Below are 24,152 nucleotides of genomic sequence, written 5' to 3'. Positions count from 1 at the left end.
GAAAACATTTAACGGTTCAATTAACACCGGCGTTTCTCGTTTTTACACCAGTAAACAGGGGGAAATGATTACATTGTGAAACTGAGCTGTATTCGCTGATTTTACGAGACGAAAATTCACGGCGGACTAGTTTCCGTTGGAGGCGTTCTCCATTTTGCTTAAAATACAGGAAGAGGGTTCGCTGTCGTATCAAGCAGACGCTACCCTCTGTGGTAAATTTATGGTGATAAACTGTACGATTGTGTGTATAAAATGTTATACAATTGTTTTACGTACAATATTATGTGATTCGAGAGTATTTAAATGTACTTGCATTTCGTAACTTTTACACGTGCCCCCTTTATTTCGACATAGTAGCTTCCATAAAAATGCCCCGGACTTCTTTCTTCGTGTGTGTTGCGTACTTTTGATTGACTCGCGGACCGTCCAATCAGAAAAAACTTTAAGCTTAGCAACAGCAAAGATGTCTCCTCGTCCAATCAGCGAAGAGAGGTGTGGGCGCCATCGAGCTCGACATTCTCCCGCCCGATTGGTCGACGTTTCTGTCAGTTACGCCGGACTTGTGGGCTTTGTAGTTCGTCGCAGCGCTCTGTGGGAGTGCGGCCACGGGGATCGGAACTTCAAGTCCCACAATGCAACAGGAGTCACAACCAGCAGCATGCGCGCGGCCAGAGGCGGAGCTGCTATATAAACACGAGCTGCCTCTTCTTGAGCAGCACACTGGACACTGTTGTGAAGGCGGATCGCGGTCTCCGGGTGAACGGCGGCTCTGACAGCATCGAAACAGTTAATGGTAGTTAGCGACAGTTGCCCTGACAAATCCTTGAAGGAGTAACAAGTGTTTTTTACTCTCCGGAACTTTACTTTATACTTTACGGGAGTTCTTTTTTTTTCTTTTTTTTCTCTCTCTCTCTCTTAAAAAAAAAAAAAAAAAACCAAACAAACAAAAAAAAAGACGCCGACACAGAAACTAAACTTTCTTTGGCGACTTCGGCTCCTTCTGGAATAACTAAGTGATAGGCTATAATTCGTTCAAATTAACTTTTTATAACACGTTTATGCGAACTTCGTAGCTTCTGGAGCAGGAAGTAAATAATAATAATAATAAAAAATGCGCTAGAATAATTAAAAAAAATTGAAAATTTGGAAAGAAAAAAAATTGAAAATTAAAAAAAAAAGAAAAAGAAAGAAAACACCATGATGACGGAGGAGCAGCAGCAGCAGCAGAAGAGCCATCACCTGAAAAGTTCAGGTGGGAGCAGCAGCGGGTTGGAGCATCTCCCAGCAGCCAGCGACCGTGGAGGAGGAGGAGGAGGAGGAGGAGAAAGAGGAGGACCAGTGAACGGCGACAGGGGGAGACAGAGAGAGCTGAAGCGGCGGCAGCAGCAGCGGCAGCGGGCTGAGAACTGTGGGGATATTATCAACAAAAACAACACAGACAACAAGAAGTTATGGCAAATGAAAGGCGGCCGGAGGAGGGAGGAGGTGTGCCCTGCTGCTGCAGCTGCAGCCGGAAACAACGAGCTCAACTCAAACTCAAAGTGCCGGATTAAAATCAAAACCGAGACTAGTCCAGACCAGAACCAGAACCCCCGGATGCATGCATCAGGAGGAGGAGGAGGAGAAAGAGGAGGAAGAGGAGGAGGAGGAGGTGGAGGTCTCATCTCCCCAGTGAAATCCGAGCAGGACGGGACTCAGGTAGGGATAACTTACTGTCAAGATTACACATTTTCATGATTATTATGCATTAGTAATTAATTTCACAACACTATGAATGTGTAAAATCAACTATAGTCCAAATATAATTACACTAGCCTACTCATTGTTTACACAAAATATTTCAAGTAGCTATCTATTAATATATGACCAATTATTAACCCCCCAGTGGAAGTGTTTGAAATATTAAGGTCATAAATTGTCATCTATACCAATTTTTTTACTTTCATTTAATGGTTTTTTGTTTTATTTGTTTGTTTTTTAAATACAAATGACACTCTAACATTTAAATTCCTACCAATTCAGTGTTACCAGTATCTGTGCGTTAAAGGGATAGTTCACCCAAAATTCAAATTTCACTCATTATCTACTCTCATGTCGCCTAAGGGCTGGGAGAAGTTTCAGAGTCCTCCGTGGCTTCTCTGAGTTACATCGGGGCTCTGTGCAGCACTGCATGTCCATATAATGGTTGTGAATGGATACCAACTTTCTTTGTCCAAAAAGACACACCAAAAAACATCCAGATACCTCCATAGTGCTCGTCTGTAATGTCCCTCTTGTATTGAAGCCCCGACATGAGAAATTGTTCCGAATAAAATTAAATAAGTCTATATTTAAAGTTTGTTTGTAGCAGAAGCTCCCAGTGTCTCAGTTCACTGCTCTTCCTGTGTGACCGGCGGAACAATTTCTCATGTTGGGGCTTCAATACAAGAGGGACATTACAGACGAGCACTATGGAGGTATTTGGATGTTTTTTGGTGTGTGTTTTTGTTACGAAGAAAGTTGGTATCCATTGACAACCATTATATGGACAAATACTGCTGCACGGAGCCCCGCTGTAACTCAGAGAAGGCACGGAGGACTCTGAAACTTCTCACAGCCCTTAGTCCACATGAGGGGGAGGAGATAATGATAATGAAATTTGAATTTTGGGTGAACTATCCCTTTAAACGCCACAATTAATTAATCGTAAAGATTCCTAAATAACCGTCACTTCCCCAAAAATATTATGTTGGAATTGTATTGGCAGATGTGCGTTAAAATAAAGGTTAACGCACAAAAAACAAAAACAAAAAACTATTAAATGAAAGTAAAAGTTTGAAATTTGAATTTTGGGTGAACTATCCCTTTAACCTTTATTTTAACGCACATCTGCCAATACAATTCCAACATAATCTTTTTTTGGGAAGTGAAGATTATTTAGGAATCTTTAACAATTAATTAATTGTGGCGTTTAAAGGGATAGTTCACCCAAAATTCAAATTTCACTCATTATCTACTCACCCTCATGTCGACTTGTGGCGTTTAATACCACGATTAATTGTGAAAACTAAGTAATTGTGACATCCCTGGACTCAGGTGCAGCAGCAGGGGGAGGAGGGTCTGCACGTGGACTCGGACACCGGTCTGGACGCGCGTCTGGGGAAGAAGCGGCACCGGCGCCGGACGTCCAAGAAGAAGCGCAGCTGGAAGCCGTACTACAAGCTGTCGTGGGAGGAGCGGAAGGCCCTGGAGGAGCGCGAGACGGCCCGGGCGTCGCGGCTAAGGGAGGAGATGTTCGCCAAGGGGCTGCCGGTGGCGCCCTACAACACCACGCAGTTCCTGATGGAGGAGCACGACCGTGAGGAGCCCGACCTCAACACCGAGGCCTGCATAGGGGGTAGGGCTGGGACCATTATACGCTTTTCTCCCCCGATTCCATTCTTCTACGGTTTAAATTACGATTCTACGATATTGCAGATTCTCTCGATTTTTAGTCTGCATCTTTAACATTTATCTGCACACAAATACTGTAGGAGCCTAGAAATTAACACAGGGGTTCTCAACTAGTCTCACTCTGGGACCCATGGTCATTAAGTCATGACCCACTTTTATAGAATTCAAACCAAGATTTTTTTAAAAGCCTTTTAATTTAGCTCTTTATTGAGCAAAGTGCATTTCAGAGCACATGAATGAAACTGAGGAGGACCATGACAACTGCATGTACGGAAGTGAATAAAAAAAATGTCAAACTGCACAAAATGGAGACCAACAAAATGATATATTTGACTAATGCATCTCTGCATTCAGAGCATGTTCACAAAAGTGAATAAATATCAAATTGCACAAAATAAAGACCCACAAAACAAGGTATTTTCACTGCATTCAGGCCACATTGATAAGAAACTGATATCTTTGCATTCAGAGCAAAAGGAGCAAATAATAAGAAACTGAGGAGGAGCATTACAACTGCATGTGTTCACGTGATGCCTGCCTTTCAATATAAGTTATTTTTCAAAATAAAAGACATGTCCAACATCAGATGTGCATTAAATATTATTTACTTTTTTGACCAGCTGTCCGCGACCCATCCAGAACGGGTCCACGACCCACCAGTTGAGAACCACTGAATTAACATACTCCATTATAAAGTGAACTTAAAACCCTTTCAAAACCTGTACTCTCTGTATGTAAAAAAAGGCTAACAAATGCACATTGCACAACATTTAAAGGCCCCATGGCATGAAAAATGTGATTTAGGTTATTTTGTCGTGCTTTGGGAGGTCTCTGGGCCACGTATAAACTGCCCCATGCATCAAACTGGTCATAAACGGAGAAACGCACACCGCCCATTTGTAGGAACTGTCTCTTTAAGACGAGCAGATAGCACTTCCTCCTTTCTGTGATGTCACACACAAGGGAACTCCGCCCACCGTGACCAGTTGTTTTTTTTCAATTTTTATGAATGCAGCTTAGGTTTCAGTTACTTGCCTGTGATTGGCCCGACCACATGCCACTCAAAAACAGTCAGCCAATCAGAGGAGAGGTTCTCATTCTCTCTTCTGATTGGCCAAATGACCTGTGGCTGCTAGAGCTCCAGAAAGAGGCAACAGAAAGGGGCAGTAGAAACGATATTAAGCAGATCACAGATACTCAAAACCAATGATACATCTTGTTAGAGATATCAGCAGGTAAATAAACCCAGAGAAAAGTGCACAGCATGGGGCCTTTAAAAAAAAATTGTCAAAAAAGATATCACGATATTTATGTGAATACATTTTTTTTCTCCCACCCCTAACAGGGGGGTCACGGCGGACCTCTGGCGTGGGCGTCCGCATGATGGAGGACACGGGCAGCGAGGAGGACCTGTTCGACAACCAGCATCATCACCACGGCTACAACTACGGCTACAACTACGAGCCGGAGGATGAGGGGGAGGAGGGGGGAGAGGGGGAGGACGGCAGCGGCGGCGGGGGAGGGGGAGGAGGGGGAGGAGGAGGAGGGGGCAGTGACGGCATCGGGAGGCCCGGGAACGCCGGAGGAAGAGAGTTCCTGCAGAGAGACTTCTCCGAGACCTACGAGATGTACCACGTGGAGTCGCTGCAGAACATGACCAAGCAGGAGCTGGTGCAGGAGTATCTGGAGCTGGAGAAGTGCATGTCGCGCCTGGAGGAGGAGAACAACCGGCTGAGGCGCGCAGGAGGAGGAGCAGGAGCAGGAGGAGGAGCAGGAGGAGGAGCGACGGTGGAGGAGCTGGAGCGCGAGCTGGAGAGACTGAGAGCCCAGAACACCGAGCTGCTCCTAAAGAACCAGAACCAAGTCGGCTCAGACTAGACTAGACTAGACTAGAGGACTCTGAGCTCATCCGAGGTAAATAAATAAAAAAAACACGGGACTACTGCATTTTTAAAGGGATAGTTCAACATTTTTTTGGCAAATTGGCCCCATTGCCATAATAATAATCGCTATAGTCATAATAGCAGTAGGTTCGTTACCTTTAATTGTCGGTGCCAGGTGTTTCTAGTTAGAACGGCGGAGCAGAGCCGTGAGCTGCTCAGAGCTACGCTACGAACGGAGGCTCATTATGGGATTTCTTAATTGGTTTCCCTCATCAAACTCATCAAATACACAATCCAACAACTCCACACAAAACGCTCTGGTGGACAAGTTGTGAGCTGCACATTCACCACGCTATGAGATAATAACACAACGTTACCACACAGAGTTGTTTTAGAGGGAAATACAGAGACTGCTTGATGAAAAACTGTCCCTGAAGGCAACGTGCATCAGCTGGTTTTACATGAATTTCCCTCTAAAACAACTCTGTCTGGTAACGTTGTGTTATTATCTCATAGCGTGGTGAATGTGCAGGTCACAACTTGTCCACCAGAGCGTTGTGGAGTTGTTGGATTGTGTATTTGATGAGTTTGATGAGGGAAACCAAGTAATTCCCTTAGCCTCTGAGCAGCTCACGGCTCTGCTCCGCCGTTCTAAAAACACCTTGCACCGACAATTAAAGGTAGCAAACCTACTGCTATGACTATAGGGATTATTATGGCAATGGGCCCATTTGCCATAATATTGAACTATCCCTTTAAATAAAGTGTCATCAGTTTTGTGTCACCAGTCTGTCATGTGGACTCTGAGGTCCTCTCATTGCGATGCAATACTCGACGTTTCTTTTTCTATCTGGACTGTGAGGTGTCCTGTTCCTGTTCCTGTTCCTGTTCCTGTTCCTGTTCCTGTTCCTCTTTCTTTTTCTTTTTTTTCCAAGAAGAAATGTAAATATTTCAAAAATAATATTCTTTTTATAAAGAGAATGTATTTGACAACACGAGAAGAATATTTTCTTTCCCTGGTCGACTTCGTATATGTGTGTGTCCATTTAAATGATACCGTTTTTTTTTTTTTTTTATATTAATTGAAAGTTGTTGACCCTGCAGCCCCGCCCCCCTTCAAAACAAACAGTAACAAATCAGCTTCAACTGAGACTGTATCTTCTTTTTTTTTTTTTTTTTTTTTCGTTTTTGCAGAATTCAAATTCCAGAGAGTGACATTTTAACAGTTGTGTGTTAACAGATAAGTTCAAATAAAAATAAAATAAAAATAAAATAAAAAACCCATTGAATTGAGTTGCAGTGTGTTTGGTTGTGAAGCCTCAGACAGGAAGCTCTGCAGCAGCAGCAGCAGCAGCAGCAGCAGCGACTGAAGAAGCACTGGAAGTCAAATCTATTCTGCATTTTACACAAGAAAAATGAAGCTTCATGAGTTGTATTCTCCCTTTAAGGAGGTTATTATCATGTAGAGAAGTTGCTGTAGATGGTTTTATTGTATTTCTGCAGCTTCAGATCTGATCAGTTTCTGCAGCTTCATGACGTCACAGCTGTTCACTTCCTCCATCCTTCCTTCTTTACACAATCATTTTTCCCTTGCTTCTTTCTTTCCCTTCGTCCTTACTACTTCTTCCTTCCTCTTTGGATCCAGTTGACCTCATCTGTTCCCTCCCTCCATCTTTCTTTCCTTCCCTTTTCCCTTCCATCATTCCCTTTATCCTTCCTTCCTTCTTTCCCTTCGTCCTTCCTGTCTTCCTCCTTCCTTCCTTCTTTCTTTCCCTTTGTCCTTCCTTCTATCCCTTTATCTTTCCTTCCTTCCTTCCTTTCTCCCTTCCTTCTTTCCTTTTTCCCTTGCTTCTTTCCTTCCTTCCTTCCGTCCCTTCGTCCTTCCTTCCTCTTTTGATCCAGTTGACCTGATCTGTTCCCTCCCTCCATCTATCTTTCCTTCCCTTTTCTCTTCCTTCTTTCCTCCCATCGTTCCGTTTGTCCTTCCTTCCTTCTTTCCCTTCGTCCTTCTTTCTCTCAATTGAAAATTCCTTTGAGATACTATGACCTGGACAAATGAGAATATGCACAGGCTTCTTCGTCCTTCCTCCCTTCCTTCTTTCCCTTCATCCTTACTTCTTCCTTCTTTTTTGACCCAATCTGTTCCATCCCTTCATCTATCTTTCCTTCCTTTTTCCCTTCCTTCTTTCCTCCCATCGTTCCCTTCATCCTTCCTGCCTTCCTTCCTTCTTAGCTTCCTTTCTCCCCTTTGACCCAATCTGTTCCCTCCCTCCCTCCCTCCATCATCTTTCCTTCCTTTTTCCCTTCCTTCTTTCCTCCCATCGTTCCCTTTGTCCTTTTTTTCCCTTCGTCCTTCCTTCTTTCTTTCTTTCCCTTCGTCCTTCCTTCTTTCTTTCTTTCTTTCCCTTCGTCCTTCCTTCTTTCTTTCTTTCCCTTTGTCCTTTCTTCCTTCTTTCTTTCCCTTCGTCCTTCCTTCTTTCCTTCCCTTTGTCCTTACTTCTTCCTTCCTTCCCTTCATCCCTCCTTCCTTGCCCCAGGAGGACAACAGGAGGTTTTAAGGACTTTATCATGTAGAGAAGTTGCTGTAGATGGTTTTTATTTAATTGTTTCTCTCTAGATGTGTTTAGTTTCTGCAGCTTCATGACGTCACAGCTGCTTGTTGTTTTAACATGAACTCATTAACAAGGTTGAACAGCCACTTCACTTCACATGGAGTTATATTAGTTTATGTAGAGTTACAGTCTGCACTGCAGCCTCTAGGGGGCGTCATCATCATCCTCATCCAGCTGCTGTTGGAAGTTACTGCAGAATGTGTCCAATCCCTCCCCCAAAAAACTATAACAAATGCAACGATGTGTGATTTTTTTAAACATAATTCTGTTTATTTACATCATATAACCTTGCTTTAAAGCACACAGCCATGAGGGGGGATAGGGGAGTGGTGGTTGGTTTCAGAGAGAGGGGGGGGGGGGGGGGGGACAAGTCATTGAAGTCCAGTCATTTTCTTCTTCTCATCATCATTATTATTATTAGTTATACTCAAAAAGCAAATTCCAAAATGTACACAATACAGTATGTTACATATTAAAAGATGGTATGTACAAAAGAAGACTTTTTAAAAATACAACAAGGACACATCATGGGGAGGAAGAAAGGGGGGAGGAGGAGGAGGAGAAAAGGGGAGGGGGAGGAGGAGGGGGAGGGGGGGTTATTAGGTGTACCATATTCACACTGTGGATCACTAGGTCTCAGTTTGTTAAAGGAAAAGCAGCTGAGTCGTGACGACGGGTCCTTGGCTTCACGTGTTGCTTCTTCTTTAAGGATTTCATTAGTTCTCATTGTTAAGCTACACATCTTTGGGTCAGTGCCTTAGTTACAGACCTAGCAACCACAGGAGGAGGAAGAGGAGGAGGAGGAGGAAGAGGAGGGAGAGGAGGAGGGAGGGAGGAGACCCAGAGACGAGAAGAACCGAGCTTGGCACCGCAGAACAAAAACACATTCCACAAATCAGGCACTTGTAGAAAAACTCTTTGAGGTAAGAAGACAAGACTATAATAATTTATTTATCATTTATTATTATCATCATCATCATCATCATCGTTATTTTATTTCTGCTGCTTCCTGTTTGTTTTTATAGTTAATAATAATAATAATAAAAACAATAAAACAACAGGATAAGTTTATTGTTCATTAACTTTTTCCTCTAATGTACCGTTTCCTGTCTGAACGACTGACGGACAGGAGGAGGAGGAGGAGGAGGAGGAGGAGAGATGGACAGAGTACTCCACCCCACTACTTGAGTAAGAGTACAAAATTGACTCCGTTACAAGTAAAAGTAGCTCAGTCGACATGTTACTCCAGTAAGAGTAAAAAAGAACTTGCTTTTAAAGGTACTTAAGTATCCAAAAGTACATGCTTTTAAAGGTAATTAAAGCAGAAGTAAGTGATCCGGTCGTTTTGGCTAATGCTGCGTTCCAGGCAGGCTTTTGAAACCGTAAATTACAGCTTCAAGTCACGACTTACGACTTTGTAGCGTTCCAGGCGTGTTTTTCCGACCTGTTTTACCTGTGAAAGTCACTATAACGGCCACTCGTAACTTCCGACCCGTGAACTCGTACCAGATCGAACTGGTACCACTTCACAGGTCGGAAAAACACGAGTTACGAGTTGCCTTGAACGCACCATAACAGTCCTCGTCCCTACGTCACCACATTCAGGCGCATCCCTTGGCTGCACACACAGAGAGGACCGCCCCTTTATGCCGTTCTCTCTCCTCATTGGATAAAACTTGTAGGATACGATAAATGTTTTCTCCTCGACTCAGAGCAGAGCAGAGTGACTGACAGACCCGTGTTTCAGACCAAACACTCTATAGAAGTGATTGCTGTCGGAAGATATAACTATTTAAGACTTATATTAACACAAAAATATCGCTTACTTCTGCTTTAAGTAAAAATTAGAGTAAGAGTAAATTTCTTATTTTTCACATCAATGAATGACTCTAATTGTTTCTAAATGAATTTAAGGAGCTTTTAACTCTTGTTTCTGAGAATGAACTCTTTGAAAGCAGCTGCACTGATGTGCTGCTTTTAGGGGTTAGGGTTTCCTTCTTTGACAAACACAGCTTGTGTCCAATAGGATTTTAGAAAAAGACCTGAAAGTAACCAGTACTTTTCAGCCTTCCTACAAATTAACTCCAGTAAAAGTAAAAATATTTGTCTTGGAAATGTATTCAAGTAAGAGTAATAAGTACCAAAGAAATCTAATACTCAAGTAAAGTACAAATCCTCTGGATATATGTTTTGTGTTGTAACAGTTGGGTGGTCAGCCTCTTCCTCCTCCTCTTCCTCCTGCATCATCATCATCACCAACACTTTTATATTTATTTTTGTCTTGAGCTCAGTTTAGAAAAACAGAGAAATGAGGTCGAGCTGCCTGGAAACCTTCTAATAAACTGTCATAATAATAATAATAATAATAATAATAAAAACCAGATTCCATCTTTAGTTGAACTCCTGCTACATGTGGAGTTATTTACGTAATAATAAAGGTTTAGTTTCTGCACAGTGCTGAGAATCAGAGAGAAAAGGCCATCGGAGGAATAAGGAGCAGTCGATCTCGTCTCCTCTGAACAGGTACACCCAGAGCTCAAACCACAATAAAGGTACTTTTTTTTGTTTAACTTTAATACAAAATATATATATAATATAATATATATAATATATATATCGAGAAAGAGAATATAAAAAAAAAAAGAAAAAAAAAAAGAATATATTAATTAAGGGAAACATTTCAAGTAACGTCTTGAAGGAAATGACTGTGCACCTGTTAACGCACTTTTTTTTGTAAACCATAAAAAAAGAACTAAAAAAAAAAAAAAAAAGTAAAGTAAAAACAAATATGATAACATAATATTTATATTTACAAGGTTAACTTAACAAGGCTTTGTACAAATGTTACAAAATAGTTCAACACCGACACACCTGCCATGTTGTTGCGCCAAAAAAATAAAAAATAATAAAACACATGAACATTATTAACAAAGAGAGAGACAGGAAGACGATGAGGTCGCTCATCAAACTGTTTCGTCTTCGTCTTCGTCTCTTCTTCATCTTCTTCTGCCTCCATCTTGGATTTTTTTTCATTTTTATTAATAATAATAATAATATTAATAATAATAATTCCACTTTGTAAAGAAAGAAGCACCATACTGTCCAGGACCAGAGAGGGGGGAGGAGGGGCTTCTGGTTCTGACTGGGTTTAACCCTTTGGCTTGGTGGTGGTGGGGGGGAGGAGGGGGGAGGGGCTCTATTCTTGGCTGTAACTGACTGATGGTGTGTGTGTGTGTTTCTGTATCGTCTCTACAAAAACACACAAAAAGAAGAAAATTAAATTAAAAAAATAAAAGCTTTGGCAACGCTGGAGTGACCCCCCCTCCCCCTCCTCACCTGTCATTATGCAAATGAGCTTATCAATAAAAATACAAAATTAATAATAAAAAAAGGGGGGGGGGGGGGGGGGGGCTGTGTGTGTGTTGGTACCTGTGCTGCACCTGTCAGCTGACAGCGGAGGAAACGATTCGTCAATACATCGATTCAATGATCAACACTGAGGCCGCGCTCTTATTTTGAAATTCCGTGTTGTAGCTAATTAAAGATAAATTAGTTACAATTAGACGACGTTCATATTGATTAGAGCACTGGAAAAGAGAGTAGGCTAACGACACCACCATTGACTCCCGTGGTAATAAGGTTTTTTTTTGCGCCCCGAGTGGCAGGATGTGGGTATTGCATAAGCGCCCAGAAAACCCATTCACTCCAATGTATGTGTGTTGCTCACTTGCTTGGATCAATGGATGAAAACGGCCGTGTTTTTGTTTTTAGGTGTCTTGGTCATATCAAATTTTACTCGCCTATGTGTTAATGTTTATCTGTAAAGGATCCTCAATGATGCTATTAACGTGGGTGATCTATAAATGTCATTAAATTATTGAAAACACCACACTTGCTCATTCACCAACAATGCAGAGATGTCAGTTCTTGGGCGCTTTTGCAAAACCCATATTCCTCCACCAGGAGGCGCTGCCATTGGACCAATGCGTGTCGTTACTGTCTTATTCCAGTGCTCTAATATTGATTAACAACCTGCTTTAAACAGGAAGTGGTTATTGTTTCAATCCCTTGATATTGATCAATACAGATCAATAAATCACTGAACAGGAGCCGATTGTATTTTATTTTTTAAATATTTAAAATTTAAGAAATAAAAAGTCACATGATACTTTAGTTGTTTTAGTTTCCAATCAGCTGATCGATCACTGGATCAATATATAACTCTGAGGGGGGGTCGGAGGGGGGGGTTGAGCTGCCAGGTGTCACAGGTACTGGTGGAACCTGGAGGCCTGACGAGCGGCCGGTCCCTGTTCGATTCCGTCCGCGGCGTCCCGTGCCGACACGGTGGCGGCGGCGGCCGGTTGTTTCCCCTGGTTGGCGGCGGTGACGTGGGGTTGTGGGGAGGTGAGGGGGGACAGGGGGAAGTCTGTGACGGCGAGGAGGGGGAGGGGGAGGGGGAGGGGGGGGGGCCTCTTGTTGTTGTCGGACATCGTCTCCGTGGGCGACGCCGCCACCACCGTGTGCCGTCGCCACGCCCGCCGCTTCCGCCGCGTCTCCGGGGACAACGGCGCCCGCAGCCCGACGCCGCGCAGGTCGTCGGCCGAGCCGCGCAGCCGCGACTTCAACCCCACCGGCGTAAAGGATGCGGCTTCGCTGGCCGGCGGCGGGGGCGTTGGCGGCGTTGCTTTGGCAACAGCATCCCTCCTCGGGGAGCGTGGCTCGCCATCGCTACTGCCCGGCGTCGTCATCACCGCGGCAACCGGCAGCTCCAGCAGGTCGAGCGAACGCGCTTTCGACTTCTCGGCTTTGAGCTTCTTGCGTGCGAGCGTGTCGCACTGGATGAGCCGGTGCGAGTTGAAGGACGGGCGCGGGTGCAGCCGGTGGCCGGCGGCGGCGGCGGCGGCGTTGGACGAGGAGGAAGTGGACGACGATGGCGGCGTTGTGGAGCGAGCACCGCCGCCGCCATCGCTCCTCTCCGCGGCGTCCGGCGGCGGCGTGGGCGAAGCCAGCAGATGTGTCGTCGTCGTCGTCGTTGCGCCTTTAGTGTAGTGCGAGTAGAGGAAGCTGCGCGGCTGCTGTTGTTGTGGCGATGTCGTGTTGGTCGTCGTCGTCGGGGGCGATGGCGTGTTGGTTGTCGGGGGCGATGGCGTGTTGGTTGCCGTGGCCGCCGTCTGTTTGGTCTTACTCGGCCGCTCCTGTGTGAGCGAGCGCGAGGCGAAGCCGCTCTCGTTGTCCGTCTCGCTCACCAGCTCGCTGTGCTCGTCGTCGGCGTCGTCGGCGCCGCCCAGGCTGCGTCCCAGCGTGGACAGCGTCGAGTAGCCCGACACGATGGAGCGCGAGTCCTCCGGCGCTCGCCACCGCGGCCCCTTCACTACCGCCACCGCCGCCGCCGCTGCCCGCGCCTCCTCCTCCTCCTCCTCCTCCTCCTGCCTTCTTCCCGCCTCCTCTTCCTCTCTGGGAACGCTCGTCGTCGTCTCTTCTCTCGCTGAGCTTTCTACAACTTCCGCGTCTTCCTCCTCTTCGTCTTCTTCTCCTTCTTCCTCTTCTTCGTCATCCTCCTCTCCCTCGGCCCGAGGAGCGGCGGCGGCGGTGGCGACGGGCGACTCCGCCTCCTCCTCCTCCTCCTCCTCCTCTTCCTCCTCCTCCTCTGCCCCCGGGTGTCCGCCGGCTTTGATTGGCTCGTGCTCCGAGTCGTCGTCGGTGCTGCTGCCCACGCGGCGCCCGTTGTGGCGCTTCCTGCGCTTGCGGCCGGTGACGGCGGACATGATGGACAGAGTCAGGAAGTCTTTGGCTCTCAGGTCCTTCTTCGAGCCCCACGAGCCCTGAGGAGGAAGAGGAGGAGGAGGATCAATAATCATTATTATTATTAAAGGGATAGTTCAACATTTTGGCAAAGTGGCCCATTGCCATAATCCCTATAGTCATAGCAGTAGGTTTGTTGCCTTTAAAGCAGAACTATGCAGGATTTGGGCTGTGATGGTTGAGTGACCTATTATGAGGTGAATGGGGTCTAGCCCCCCCCTACCCCCTCCCCCTCCCCCATGACACACACACACACACACACACCTTCGCGTTTTGGAACCTTTATTCATGTGTGTGTATGTCTGTGTCTTTGTGTCTTTGTCTGTGTGTGGCCGTATTAGCGTTAGCTCCGTGTTAGCATTAGCTCCGTGTTAGCACGCTCGGCTCTCTACCTTCAGCAGCTTCCTTGTAAACACAAGCACGTGTAGGGGGTGGAGGGGGTGGTGGCTGCAAGTTTTTTTTTTTTTTTTTACGACAGTGACATGTGCCTCCCAGAACTGTGGGGGAGCTCCGGAGAGGGAAAAAAAGAGAAACCAACGAAGGAGCGAGCTATTTCCGGCCGACTTGCATAGTTCTGCTTTAATTGTCAGTGCAAGCTGTTTAGAACGGCGGAGCAGAGCCGCAGGCTGCTCAGAGCTACGCTACGGAGGCTCATGGGATTTCTTGGTTTCCCTCATCAAACTCATCAAACTCATCAAATACAGAGGGAAATTCATGCAAAACCGCTGATGCACGTTGCCTTCAGGGACAGTTTTTCATCAAGCAGTCTCTGCATTTCCCTCTAACACAACTCTGTGTGGTAACGTTCTGTTATTATCTCATAGCGTGGTGAATGTGCAGGTCACAACTTGTCCACCAGAGCGTTGTGGAGTTGTTGGATTGTGTATTTGATGAGTTTGATGAGGGAAACCAAGAAATCCCATAATGAGCCTCCGTAGCGTAGCTCTGAGCAGCTCACGGCTCTGCTCCGCCGTTCTAAAAACAGCTTGCACCGACAATTAAAGGTAACGAACCTACTGCTATGACTATAGGGATTAAGGCAATGGGCCAATTTGCCAAAATGTTGAACTATCCCTTTTAATAGGTTTTGTGTTATCTTGAGGAGAAACAACAGGATGTGTATTCTTGTTCATGAGGAGGAACAACTGACATTTACCTCATCAAGAGAAAACAACTAATAAAAACAAACATTTTCTACTGATAAAGATCAAATCCATGTTTCTATTTTTGATATTATTCTTAAAGCAGCGTGTGAGGAGATGTTACCTTTGATTTGGCCGAGTCACTGTTGGTTGAGTCTGAGGAGGAAGAAAATAAAAATAAATAAGAAACACAGGAGTGAGTCGGACACAGAGAGACGATGATGACAGGAGGTCAGAGGTCACACAGGGAGTCTTTAAAGGACCAGTTCACAGTGAATCTCTGCTTTTGGTTCCAAGTAATAAACTACAGAGAAAATAAAGGGCAAGGACCAACACAAAAGGTAAACGCACCTAGATGTAATAGGATATAGAATAGAATAATAGAATTAACCAACGTGTGCATCAGTCACTAAATTTAAAAAGATGTTTAAAACGAAAGTATTCAATGAATATAAAACATTATGATAAAGTAACAACTGAAGATAATAATGTATAATGACAAGTGAAAACCAAAATATGATACACAAGTTTAAATGCATTGATTACTAATGAGTAATGAATGTACTTGGTACTGCGATGGATAGTCCCGTCCATCGTTATGTACTGTATGTATATATATATATGGATATCAACACACATGTGTGTACTTGAGGTATAAACTTGATAAATTGTAAGCTCTTGTTATTTATTCTTCTCAGTTTAGTTTAAAAAAATAAATGTTTAAACTGTGTTATCTCATTATCTTGTTCTGTTATGCAGCTTTCTTGCTTTTAAATAGTGTAGTAGGTAAAAGAAGCTGCAGCTCCAGTTATTATGTTCTGTTGTTGAATGGACCGAAAAAAGAAAAAAAACCCTACTAAACTACAGGAAGTCATTGCCCTCTGTGACCTCTGACCCTGATAACCCCTCCCACACACACACACGCACACACACACACACACACACACACCCCCACAGCAGCAGCAGCAGTGTGTTGATGCAGAGCCACAGGCTGCAGGTGGAGGACAGAGACTGAGACTGCACTCTGCCTCGGTCCACCAGGTGGCGCTGAAGCTGCTGAAGCTGCAGCCGGAGACTCTGCAGGAACAAACTGCTGCTGCTACAGCACCGGTTCACAGAGGAGGAGGAGGAACAATGATGATGAGGGTGGGAGGAGGGGGGGGTCTGTTTGGTTTATGAGCATTAGCAAATCACAGCACACACTGATGACATCACGGAAACACTGATGACATCAGTCAGTCATGAAGGAGGAAGCAGTGGGAGGAGTGAAAGCAGAAATAACCCACAGAATGAGAAGAAACACACTCACACACACACACACACACACACACACACACACACACACACACACACACACGTTTATGAAGGGAGGGTGTGTGTGTGTGGAGTCGTTGTCTCTCATGTACAAAAACTCCCAACTCAACAGGAAGTGTTTCTGTTTCTGGAGGACACAGTAAAGCGAGGGACCAGGCTGAAGGCTAATGCTAAGCTAATGTGCTATCAACGTTGTAATAAACCAAACCAACTCAGATTATTGTCAAACCCACTAACAGGAAGCTGTCTGCACCACTTCTATAGTCAAGAAGAACAACAACTAAAGGCCCCTGACCGGTCCACAAACTTTTTTTTCGGTGGGGGCCACATCAACTTTCCTTCTTGTGACAAGCGGCCGGGGTCAGTCTATAACAGGAAATGATATGGGCCAAAGTGACACCAGTATTCATAATAGTGTCTGTGAATGTTAAATTCTTTGAACACAGCCACTGTTTCTTTGCAAATGAGACAAACTGCCTTGTCCCTGCACTGGACAAAAGAAAAAAATAAGTCATCTGTCCACTGGTGTTTAAAAACTCTGCACTCTGAATCTATTTTCTGTTTCCCCAACAGTTCTCATTCATTCATTCACTTTTAGGCTGTTTTCACACAAACTGGTGCAAAAGTGACTCATTGTTTCATTTTTTTAGCACATACATACGTTTCACCTTTATACACGTTTGTTTTTTCTCTGGTCCAAACCATCATGGATGTATTATGGTCTGTACGCCACAGCACCACTGTCAGAGCATCATGCTTAGGCGCGCATATAATGTCCGCGTCAGTCCCAACAGGAGTCGACGCGGTCCGCCGAGGGCAAAGTTGTATTTTCTCAGTACTCACGGTACCGAAAAAAGGCAGGTACCGACGTATTTTTTTACGTGTCGACATCGACTTGGTACCAAAGTGTCGGTCCTCGTGACAACCCAACTAGATACAGTGATTTCAAACACGAGTTGTTGTTCACAATGTGTCGTTTTTCATGGGGGAAATGAGGGACGCATGGATAGTGACTCTACTGCGTCCTTTCAGATTTTAATGCGTCCGTGACAGAGGACGCGTAGCTAGCAACATCACTGATAATGCCAACATTAATCATCAAATGCGGATATTTTAAATTAGGAAAATGCCATTTTAAAAAACAGGCCATGTTTAGAGGGATTGTTTGGGATTGTTAAGTGGGCCACTCCAATTGACCTATGGCTAAGCCCCGCCCCCTCCACTCACTCGGACAAACAGTCAACATTCGGTGACAGTTGCTATGGCAGCTGTCACTAGAGACATTTCACAGGAGGCAACTGATGGTTTTTGGAGACAGAAAGATTAAATATCGTCTGGAAGTCATCAAAACTTCACTTTACTGCTATGGCTGTCGTTTGCCGCGAAACGCCGATAGCGACGGGTTAACTTCTGTTAGCCTGTCTATGGAGTTTTGCATTATACGTTAGCATTAAGCTAGCGGACTTTATGCTTAGTTGTGATACTGGCTAACATCTAAACATCTCTGACAATATGTTGCCTCAAATAGGTTGTTGACTTAACTTAGAACAGATGTAGACATCCTTGTTAAGTTTATCCACGTTTAGTTGGTGTTGTGGTCTACTGCATAACTTTATCCAGAGCAGACACTTCTCTCGGTTGAGATGTGGCTTGGGAAAAGGTTAAAAAAAAATCCACCCCGTCCCCCAGCCTCTCAGGATACCTAGTGTCGGAGTTGCATGTACCCCATGAACACCGTTTGACCATTTTAAACTTAAAATGTAAAGAAAAAACATATAAAAAAGAATGAAAACTGACCAACTGCAATGCATTTCTGTCCGAGTGTATGGGCTAGCTATGTGCACTGTGATTGGCTCATCGCGTTTGGGGGCGTGGCTTAGCCATAGGTCAATTGTTTAGGCGGGCCGGAAGTGGTCCTCTGGCCGTAGTTTGGGTACCCCTGCTTTATCGTGTCCCCGGACCGGTCCCTCGCTCTATCGTGTCCCCGGAAACACTTCCTGTTGTCTATCTTCACATGTGTTTTCTGAAGCTGCAGTGATTTGAGCCTTCAGGGCCACCGTATGATGAAAACACCACAGACACATAAACCGTCACCACCACTGACTGTCTCTGACAAAAACACACACGATGTCACTTTTACAGCACAATGCATGATACACACACACACACACACACACACACACACAGGGTCCCATCCTACCGCAGCGGCTGCTCCACAGGCTCAGCTAGGAGAAGGAAACGCAGAAAACGCAGAGAGAAAGTAAAAAGATGAGCAACATGGAGGGACAAGAAGAAGAAGAAGAAGAAGTCAGCAGAGGGGAGAAAAGTGTCGCACACTATCACACACACACACACACACACACACACACTAACCAACGCATCATCAAACACTTCGTCTCTTATGCTGCGTTCCAGTTTCTGCTGGAGAGTAGGAAATTCTGGCGTCCGACGATGAACCTCAAAAAGCTCCGAGACTAGTTTGTGTTGTTACTGAGGATTAACTCAGAGTCGTATACGTATTTATATAGTTCTTGACTCCATCCCATACACTTAAAGGGATAGTTCAACATTTTGGCAAATTGGCCCATTGCCATAATCCCTATAGTCATAGCAGTAGGTTCGTTACCTTTAATTGTCAGTGCAAGCTATTTTTAGAACGGCGGAGCAGAGCCATGAGCTGCTCAGAGCTACGCTACGGAGGCTCATTATGGGATTTCTTGGTTTCCCTCATCAAACTCATCAAATACACAATCCAACAACTCCACAACGCTCTGGTGGACAAGTTGTGAGCTGCACATTCACCACGCTATGAGATAATAACACAACGTTACCACACAGAGTTGTTTTAGAGGGAAATTCAGAGACTGTTGATGAAAAACTGTCCCTGAAGGCAACACGCATCAGCGGTTTTACATGAATTTCCCTCTAAAACAACTCTGTGTGGTAACGTTGTGTTATTATCTCATAGCGTGGTGAATGTGCAGGTCACAACTTGTCCACCAGAGCGTTGTGGAGTTGTTGGATTGTGTATTTGATGAGTTTGATGAGGGAAACCAAGAAATCCCATAATGAGCCTCCGTAGCATAGCTCTGAGCAGTTCACGGCTCTGCTCCGCCGTTCTAAAAATAGCTTGCACCGACAATTAAAGGTAACGAACCTACTACTGCTATGACTATAGGGATTATGGCAATGGGCCAATTTGCCAAAATGTTGAACTATCCCTTTAATGTTTTATTGACAGTTTGTGTCGACTATCTGATGTGTGAACGAATGAGCGCTGGGAAAATTAAGTTGAACTGTTTAAACTGTGACGCTCTAAAGGGGGATTTCCTACGTCCATTCAACAGAAGCAGCTTTCACTTCTACTTTCACTTCCAGTCTCAGCTCGGTCAGCAGCAGCAGCGATGGCGGCTGCCATGGCGGCGGCGGCAGCAGCGTCCTCACCTGAGGCCTCTCCCAGCAGCGCCGTGCGGCCGATGTTGGACAGCAGGTGGTCGATGTTGGGGGCGGGCTGGACGTCCTCCGTGTCCACCGGCGTCTGCACGAGACACACAGGGGTTTTTACTGCTTTTTGTTTTATTATTGTAAAGTTCAGGACACGTTATCAGTCATTTATGAACCTACAGCTCAACAGATCATGTGGTTGCTGCTTTTATTAATGTTTAATATTATAATTATTATTATTCCTGGGTTTTTTTCTCCGATACTATTTTTTAAAAATTCTGAAACCTTCTGAAACTTGTTCATAAATGTGATTATTTGTGAGTTTGTGAAAATGTTTGACATCATTTTTCTTTGTTTTGTTTTTGTACAGCTCTGATCTGAGGTTTTTATAATTTATATTTAATTCATATTTCTTTAAAATATGTTAATTGACACTTTAAACCGTCGTCCTGCAGATCTGCATCTTTAAATCTCTGCCTCTGTCGTTCAGTTTCATAACCTTGGCATCCTCGATATCTTTCAGATCAACGGTTCTTCAAACAAAACCTTATTTACCCACAATTTTCTTTCCCACAAACAATTAATTTAATAATTATTCAAGCTCGTACAGCGTCGCAGCAACTGTTTCATGTCGAGGTTTCACTTCCTCCACATTTTATTTCACTTTCTCATGTCATTTAAAACACTCTGTGAAAGCTACATTGCTCGATCAATAATATGTATATATTTTACTGCCTTTATTATTGTTTTATTATGGTAAAGTTCAGGACATGTTATCAGTCATTAATGAACCTATAATATCATTATTGTTATTTCTTGTTTTTTTTCTCTGATACAATTTTTTTTAATTCTGAAAGAGACTTTCTAAATAATAAGTTAAAGTTAAAGATACTTTTTATTAATCCTTTGTAGGAAATTACATTGTTACAGACAGAAGACCGCACAGGATCACACACACACACACGCATCATACACAGAATACACAATAACAATAACAACATTGCACAACCCGTTAAAGCATGGATAAGTGAGTAAAAGTAGCGAGGTCTAAAATAGGATTTAAAAAAAGGAGGGAGAGACACTATCACATGATTACAGAAGTTAAGAGAAGCCAATGGCTCATGATTAAAAAAGTCTAATGGCATAATCAATTATTATTAATGATAATAATAAAATAAAAACCTTGTTCATAAATGTGATTATTTGTGAGTTTGTGAAAATGTTTGACGTCATTTTTCTTTGTTTTGTCTTTGTACAGCTCTGATCTGAGGTTTTTATAACTTTAATGTAATTAAAACCGTCGTCCTGTTGCTCCTCCTGCAGATCTGTATCTTTAAATCTCTGCCTCTGTCATTCAGTTTTGTAACCTTGGCATCCTCCATATCTATCACATCAACGGTTCTTCAAACAAAACACTTCCCGCCTTTTTTTTACCCACAATTTTCTTTCTCACAAACAATTAATAATTTAATAATTATTCAACTTGTACAGCGCCACAGCAACTGTTTCATGTCGAGGTTTCACTTCCTCCCGGTTTTATTTAACTTTCTCATGTCGTTTCAAACACTCTGTGAAAGCTACATTGCTCGATCAATAATATGTTTTAAGTCATGTAAGTCATGTAATCATGTTTAAAAAGAGACATAAAGAAATTATTCTCCAGAGGTACATTGAATAATTCACACAAGGTGTTTGCTTACTTACTATTTGGATTAAAATGTGGCAGGAAATACATATTACATAGTGTAATGGAGGAATGAAATAATAAATGTAATGTCTTTGTGCTATGATTTTAATTAGAACATGTAGTTAAAATTATAGGGGTAGGATTATATTAGATAAGTTTATACTTCTTCCTACTCCTTTTCGTTCATGTAAACTGCGTTGCTTATGAGATGTTACTTTTTTGTGTATACATTTTTGCTTTTTTCACTTATTTCCTTATTATATTATTATTTTATCTTTTTTTTTTTTTTTTTTTTTTTACATTGTCGTTTACATGATCGAAATAAAGATATCAATCAATCAATCAATCAATCAATCAATCAATCAATCAATCAATCAATCAATCAATCAATCAATCAATCTTGTCAGGTTTTTAACTGCTGGATCTTATATTATATATAACATATATATTTTTATTTTTTATGTAAATATAAACACAATGTGGACGTTTAGATAAAGTTTTACAGGACACCGACCTTCTCGTCCTTGTCCAGCTCCTCAGTGAAAAACCAGTTGCACTACGGAAACACAGAGAGAGAGAGATCAGTGACTGTACCAGTGTGTGTGAGTGTGTGTGTGTGTGTGTGTGTGTGTGTGTGTGTGTGTGTGTGTGTGTGTGTGTTCTCTCACATGCTGGATGAGCGTCTCTACTATCTTGTAGCGGTCGGGCATGTGTGTGACCATGTCCTTCATGTTGTCCTCCGACGTCCGGACCAGCGTCGGCCCGAACACCAGGGCCAGGTTACGAGGCTCCATCTGCATCATCATCATCATCATCATCATCATCATCATCATCATCATCATCATCATCATCATCATCATCATCATCACCACACACGCTGAGCTGCTCCGTCTCTCTCACCTTGTTCTTGTCCGAGCTGTCGGCCACCGTCTTCAGGTGACAAACCAGGAACTTGAGTGTGTGGTAGTAGTGATCTGGGAGATCTCGGATCTACGGCACAGAAACACATGATATAATATAATATAATGTAATATAATATAATATAATATAATATAACATAAAACAATATTATATAATATAATATAACATAATATAATATAATATAATATAATATAATATAATACAATACAATATAATATAACATAATACAATATAATATAATATAACATAATACAATATAAAATAATATAACATAATACAATACAATATAATATAATATAACATAATTTAATATAATATAATATAACATAATACAATATAATATAATATAACATAATACAATACAATATAATATAATATAATATAAACAACGGAGTATTAGGGCCACATTGAGAAAAACAAAACAAAACACAGACTTCGAGAATAAAGTCATAAATTTACGAGAATAAAGTCGAACATTTATGAGAATAAAGTTGTACATTTCCTACGAGAAAAAAGTCATAACATTACAAGAATAAAGTTGTAAATTTATGACTTTATTCTCAAAGTTTGTGATTTTTTTATTTGTCAATGTGGCCCTATTACTCCATTGTAAATATAACATAACATAACATAACATAACATAACATAACATAACATAACATAACATAACATGTGGATCCAAAAAGGTTCTGGAGTAAATGTCATGTTCTATTCATTATAAAGATCTATTTTTACTGAACAATAGAAACCTTGTGGACTTCCTGTCTAAGTTTTATCTGTTTCCCTTTTCTGGACCTGCACTGTGCACGTTTCTTTTTTAAAAATGTATTCATTTATGTAACTTTTTATGTTGTTTTCTTTTCCAATATTTGGGTGTAAGTACAGGTAAAGACGATATAAAGACGATGTGCAGCTGTCAAAGGGAAACAAATGTTATTGTATGATAATGTGTGTATATATTATATTGTTGTTGATAAAAAGAAAAGAAAAATTCTGTTAAAAAACTAAAACTTTCTGTTATTTTCAGTCAGTTTGCTCCTGATGCAAGAAAAGAGTTATTATAAGACTGAACCTTATGTTTTTTAAACCTATAAATGAGCCTGAACCATCAAACACACATTCATACAGCAAGTCTGTCTACATATACTGTCCTATTGTCCTTTATAAATAAAGTTATTATTATTGTCATGTTCATTACAGATTCATTGATTTATAAAGAAAAACAAAGACGAACCAGCTTCTTCATGGTTTTCAATCTGTCTGATGCGTTTTCCATCCGATTGGCGTCGATGAAGTCGTTGTATTTGTCTGAGAAGAAACAGGAACGTTAAATTAAATTAAATGAAACACGTCGGACATGGTATGTGTGTGTGTGTGTGTGTGTGTGTGTGTGTGTGTGTGTGTGTGTGTGTGTGTGTGTGTGTGTGTGTGTGTGTGTGTGTGTGTGTGTGTGTGTGTGTGTGTGTGTGTGTGTGTGTGTGTGTGTGCTCACCGTTAGTGAAGAGCGGCTCGGGGAGTTTCCTGAAGAAGGATTTGAGTAAACTGCTGACGACGTTGAGGTCCTGCCACTTCTGAGGAGACACAAGAGGTCAAAGGTCAGTGGACGTCCACCTGTGTGTGTGTGTGTGTATAAATGTGTGTATAAATGTGTATAAATGTGTGTGTATAAGTGTGTGTGTGACCTCCTCGGCGGGGTTGATGTCGACGCCCTTGTTGAGCTGCTCCTGCAGCAGCGACACCATGGCGTTGTTGCCGGGGACGCGGTAGATGCCGGTGTACTCCAGCCCCATGTCCTCCACCAGGCCGCAGCAGATCTCCACGATCAGAGGGACGAACTGGACACACACACACACACACACACACACACACACACACACACACACACACACACACACACACACGGGTCAGAACCAGC

The 24,152-nt window shown here is 42.9% G+C and overlaps 2 protein-coding genes across 2 annotated transcripts in view; one reads left to right on the top strand and one right to left on the bottom strand.

Moving 5' to 3' along the window:
- Nucleotides 1–728: 728 nt before the first annotated feature.
- LOC310989446 (uncharacterized protein) lies at nt 729–14,370 on the top strand. Its single transcript, XM_083976519.1, has 4 exons — nt 729–1,698; nt 3,076–3,376; nt 4,778–5,499; nt 14,344–14,370. The coding sequence occupies exons 1-3, from the start codon at nt 1,198–1,200 to the stop codon at nt 5,308–5,310; spliced, it is 1,335 nt and encodes a 444-aa protein (XP_083832645.1). The 5' UTR covers nt 729–1,197; the 3' UTR covers nt 5,311–5,499; nt 14,344–14,370.
- The window catches only part of arhgap23a (Rho GTPase activating protein 23a), a gene marked incomplete at its 3' end in the record, with an annotated part of 45,164 nt that continues 33,201 nt past the window's right edge, over nt 12,190–24,152 (bottom strand). The window contains exons 16-24 of the mRNA XM_083976473.1: nt 23,920–24,072; nt 23,730–23,808; nt 23,472–23,545; nt 22,217–22,306; nt 21,985–22,110; nt 21,831–21,872; nt 19,630–19,723; nt 14,996–15,027; nt 12,190–13,749 (exon numbers count right to left, since the gene is read on the bottom strand). Coding sequence (XP_083832599.1) covers nt 12,190–13,749; nt 14,996–15,027; nt 19,630–19,723; nt 21,831–21,872; nt 21,985–22,110; nt 22,217–22,306; nt 23,472–23,545; nt 23,730–23,808; nt 23,920–24,072 — 2,250 coding nt within the window. The remainder of the gene's footprint in view (nt 13,750–14,995; nt 15,028–19,629; nt 19,724–21,830; nt 21,873–21,984; nt 22,111–22,216; nt 22,307–23,471; nt 23,546–23,729; nt 23,809–23,919; nt 24,073–24,152) is intronic.

The sequence above is a fragment of the Trachurus trachurus genome (genome assembly GCF_905171665.1).
Source record: "Trachurus trachurus genome assembly, chromosome: 8".
Classification (NCBI taxonomy): Eukaryota; Metazoa; Chordata; class Actinopteri; order Carangiformes; family Carangidae; genus Trachurus; species Trachurus trachurus.
The sequence above is the reverse complement of the archived record's forward strand: the minus strand, read 5'-3'. Positions and strand labels throughout refer to the sequence as shown.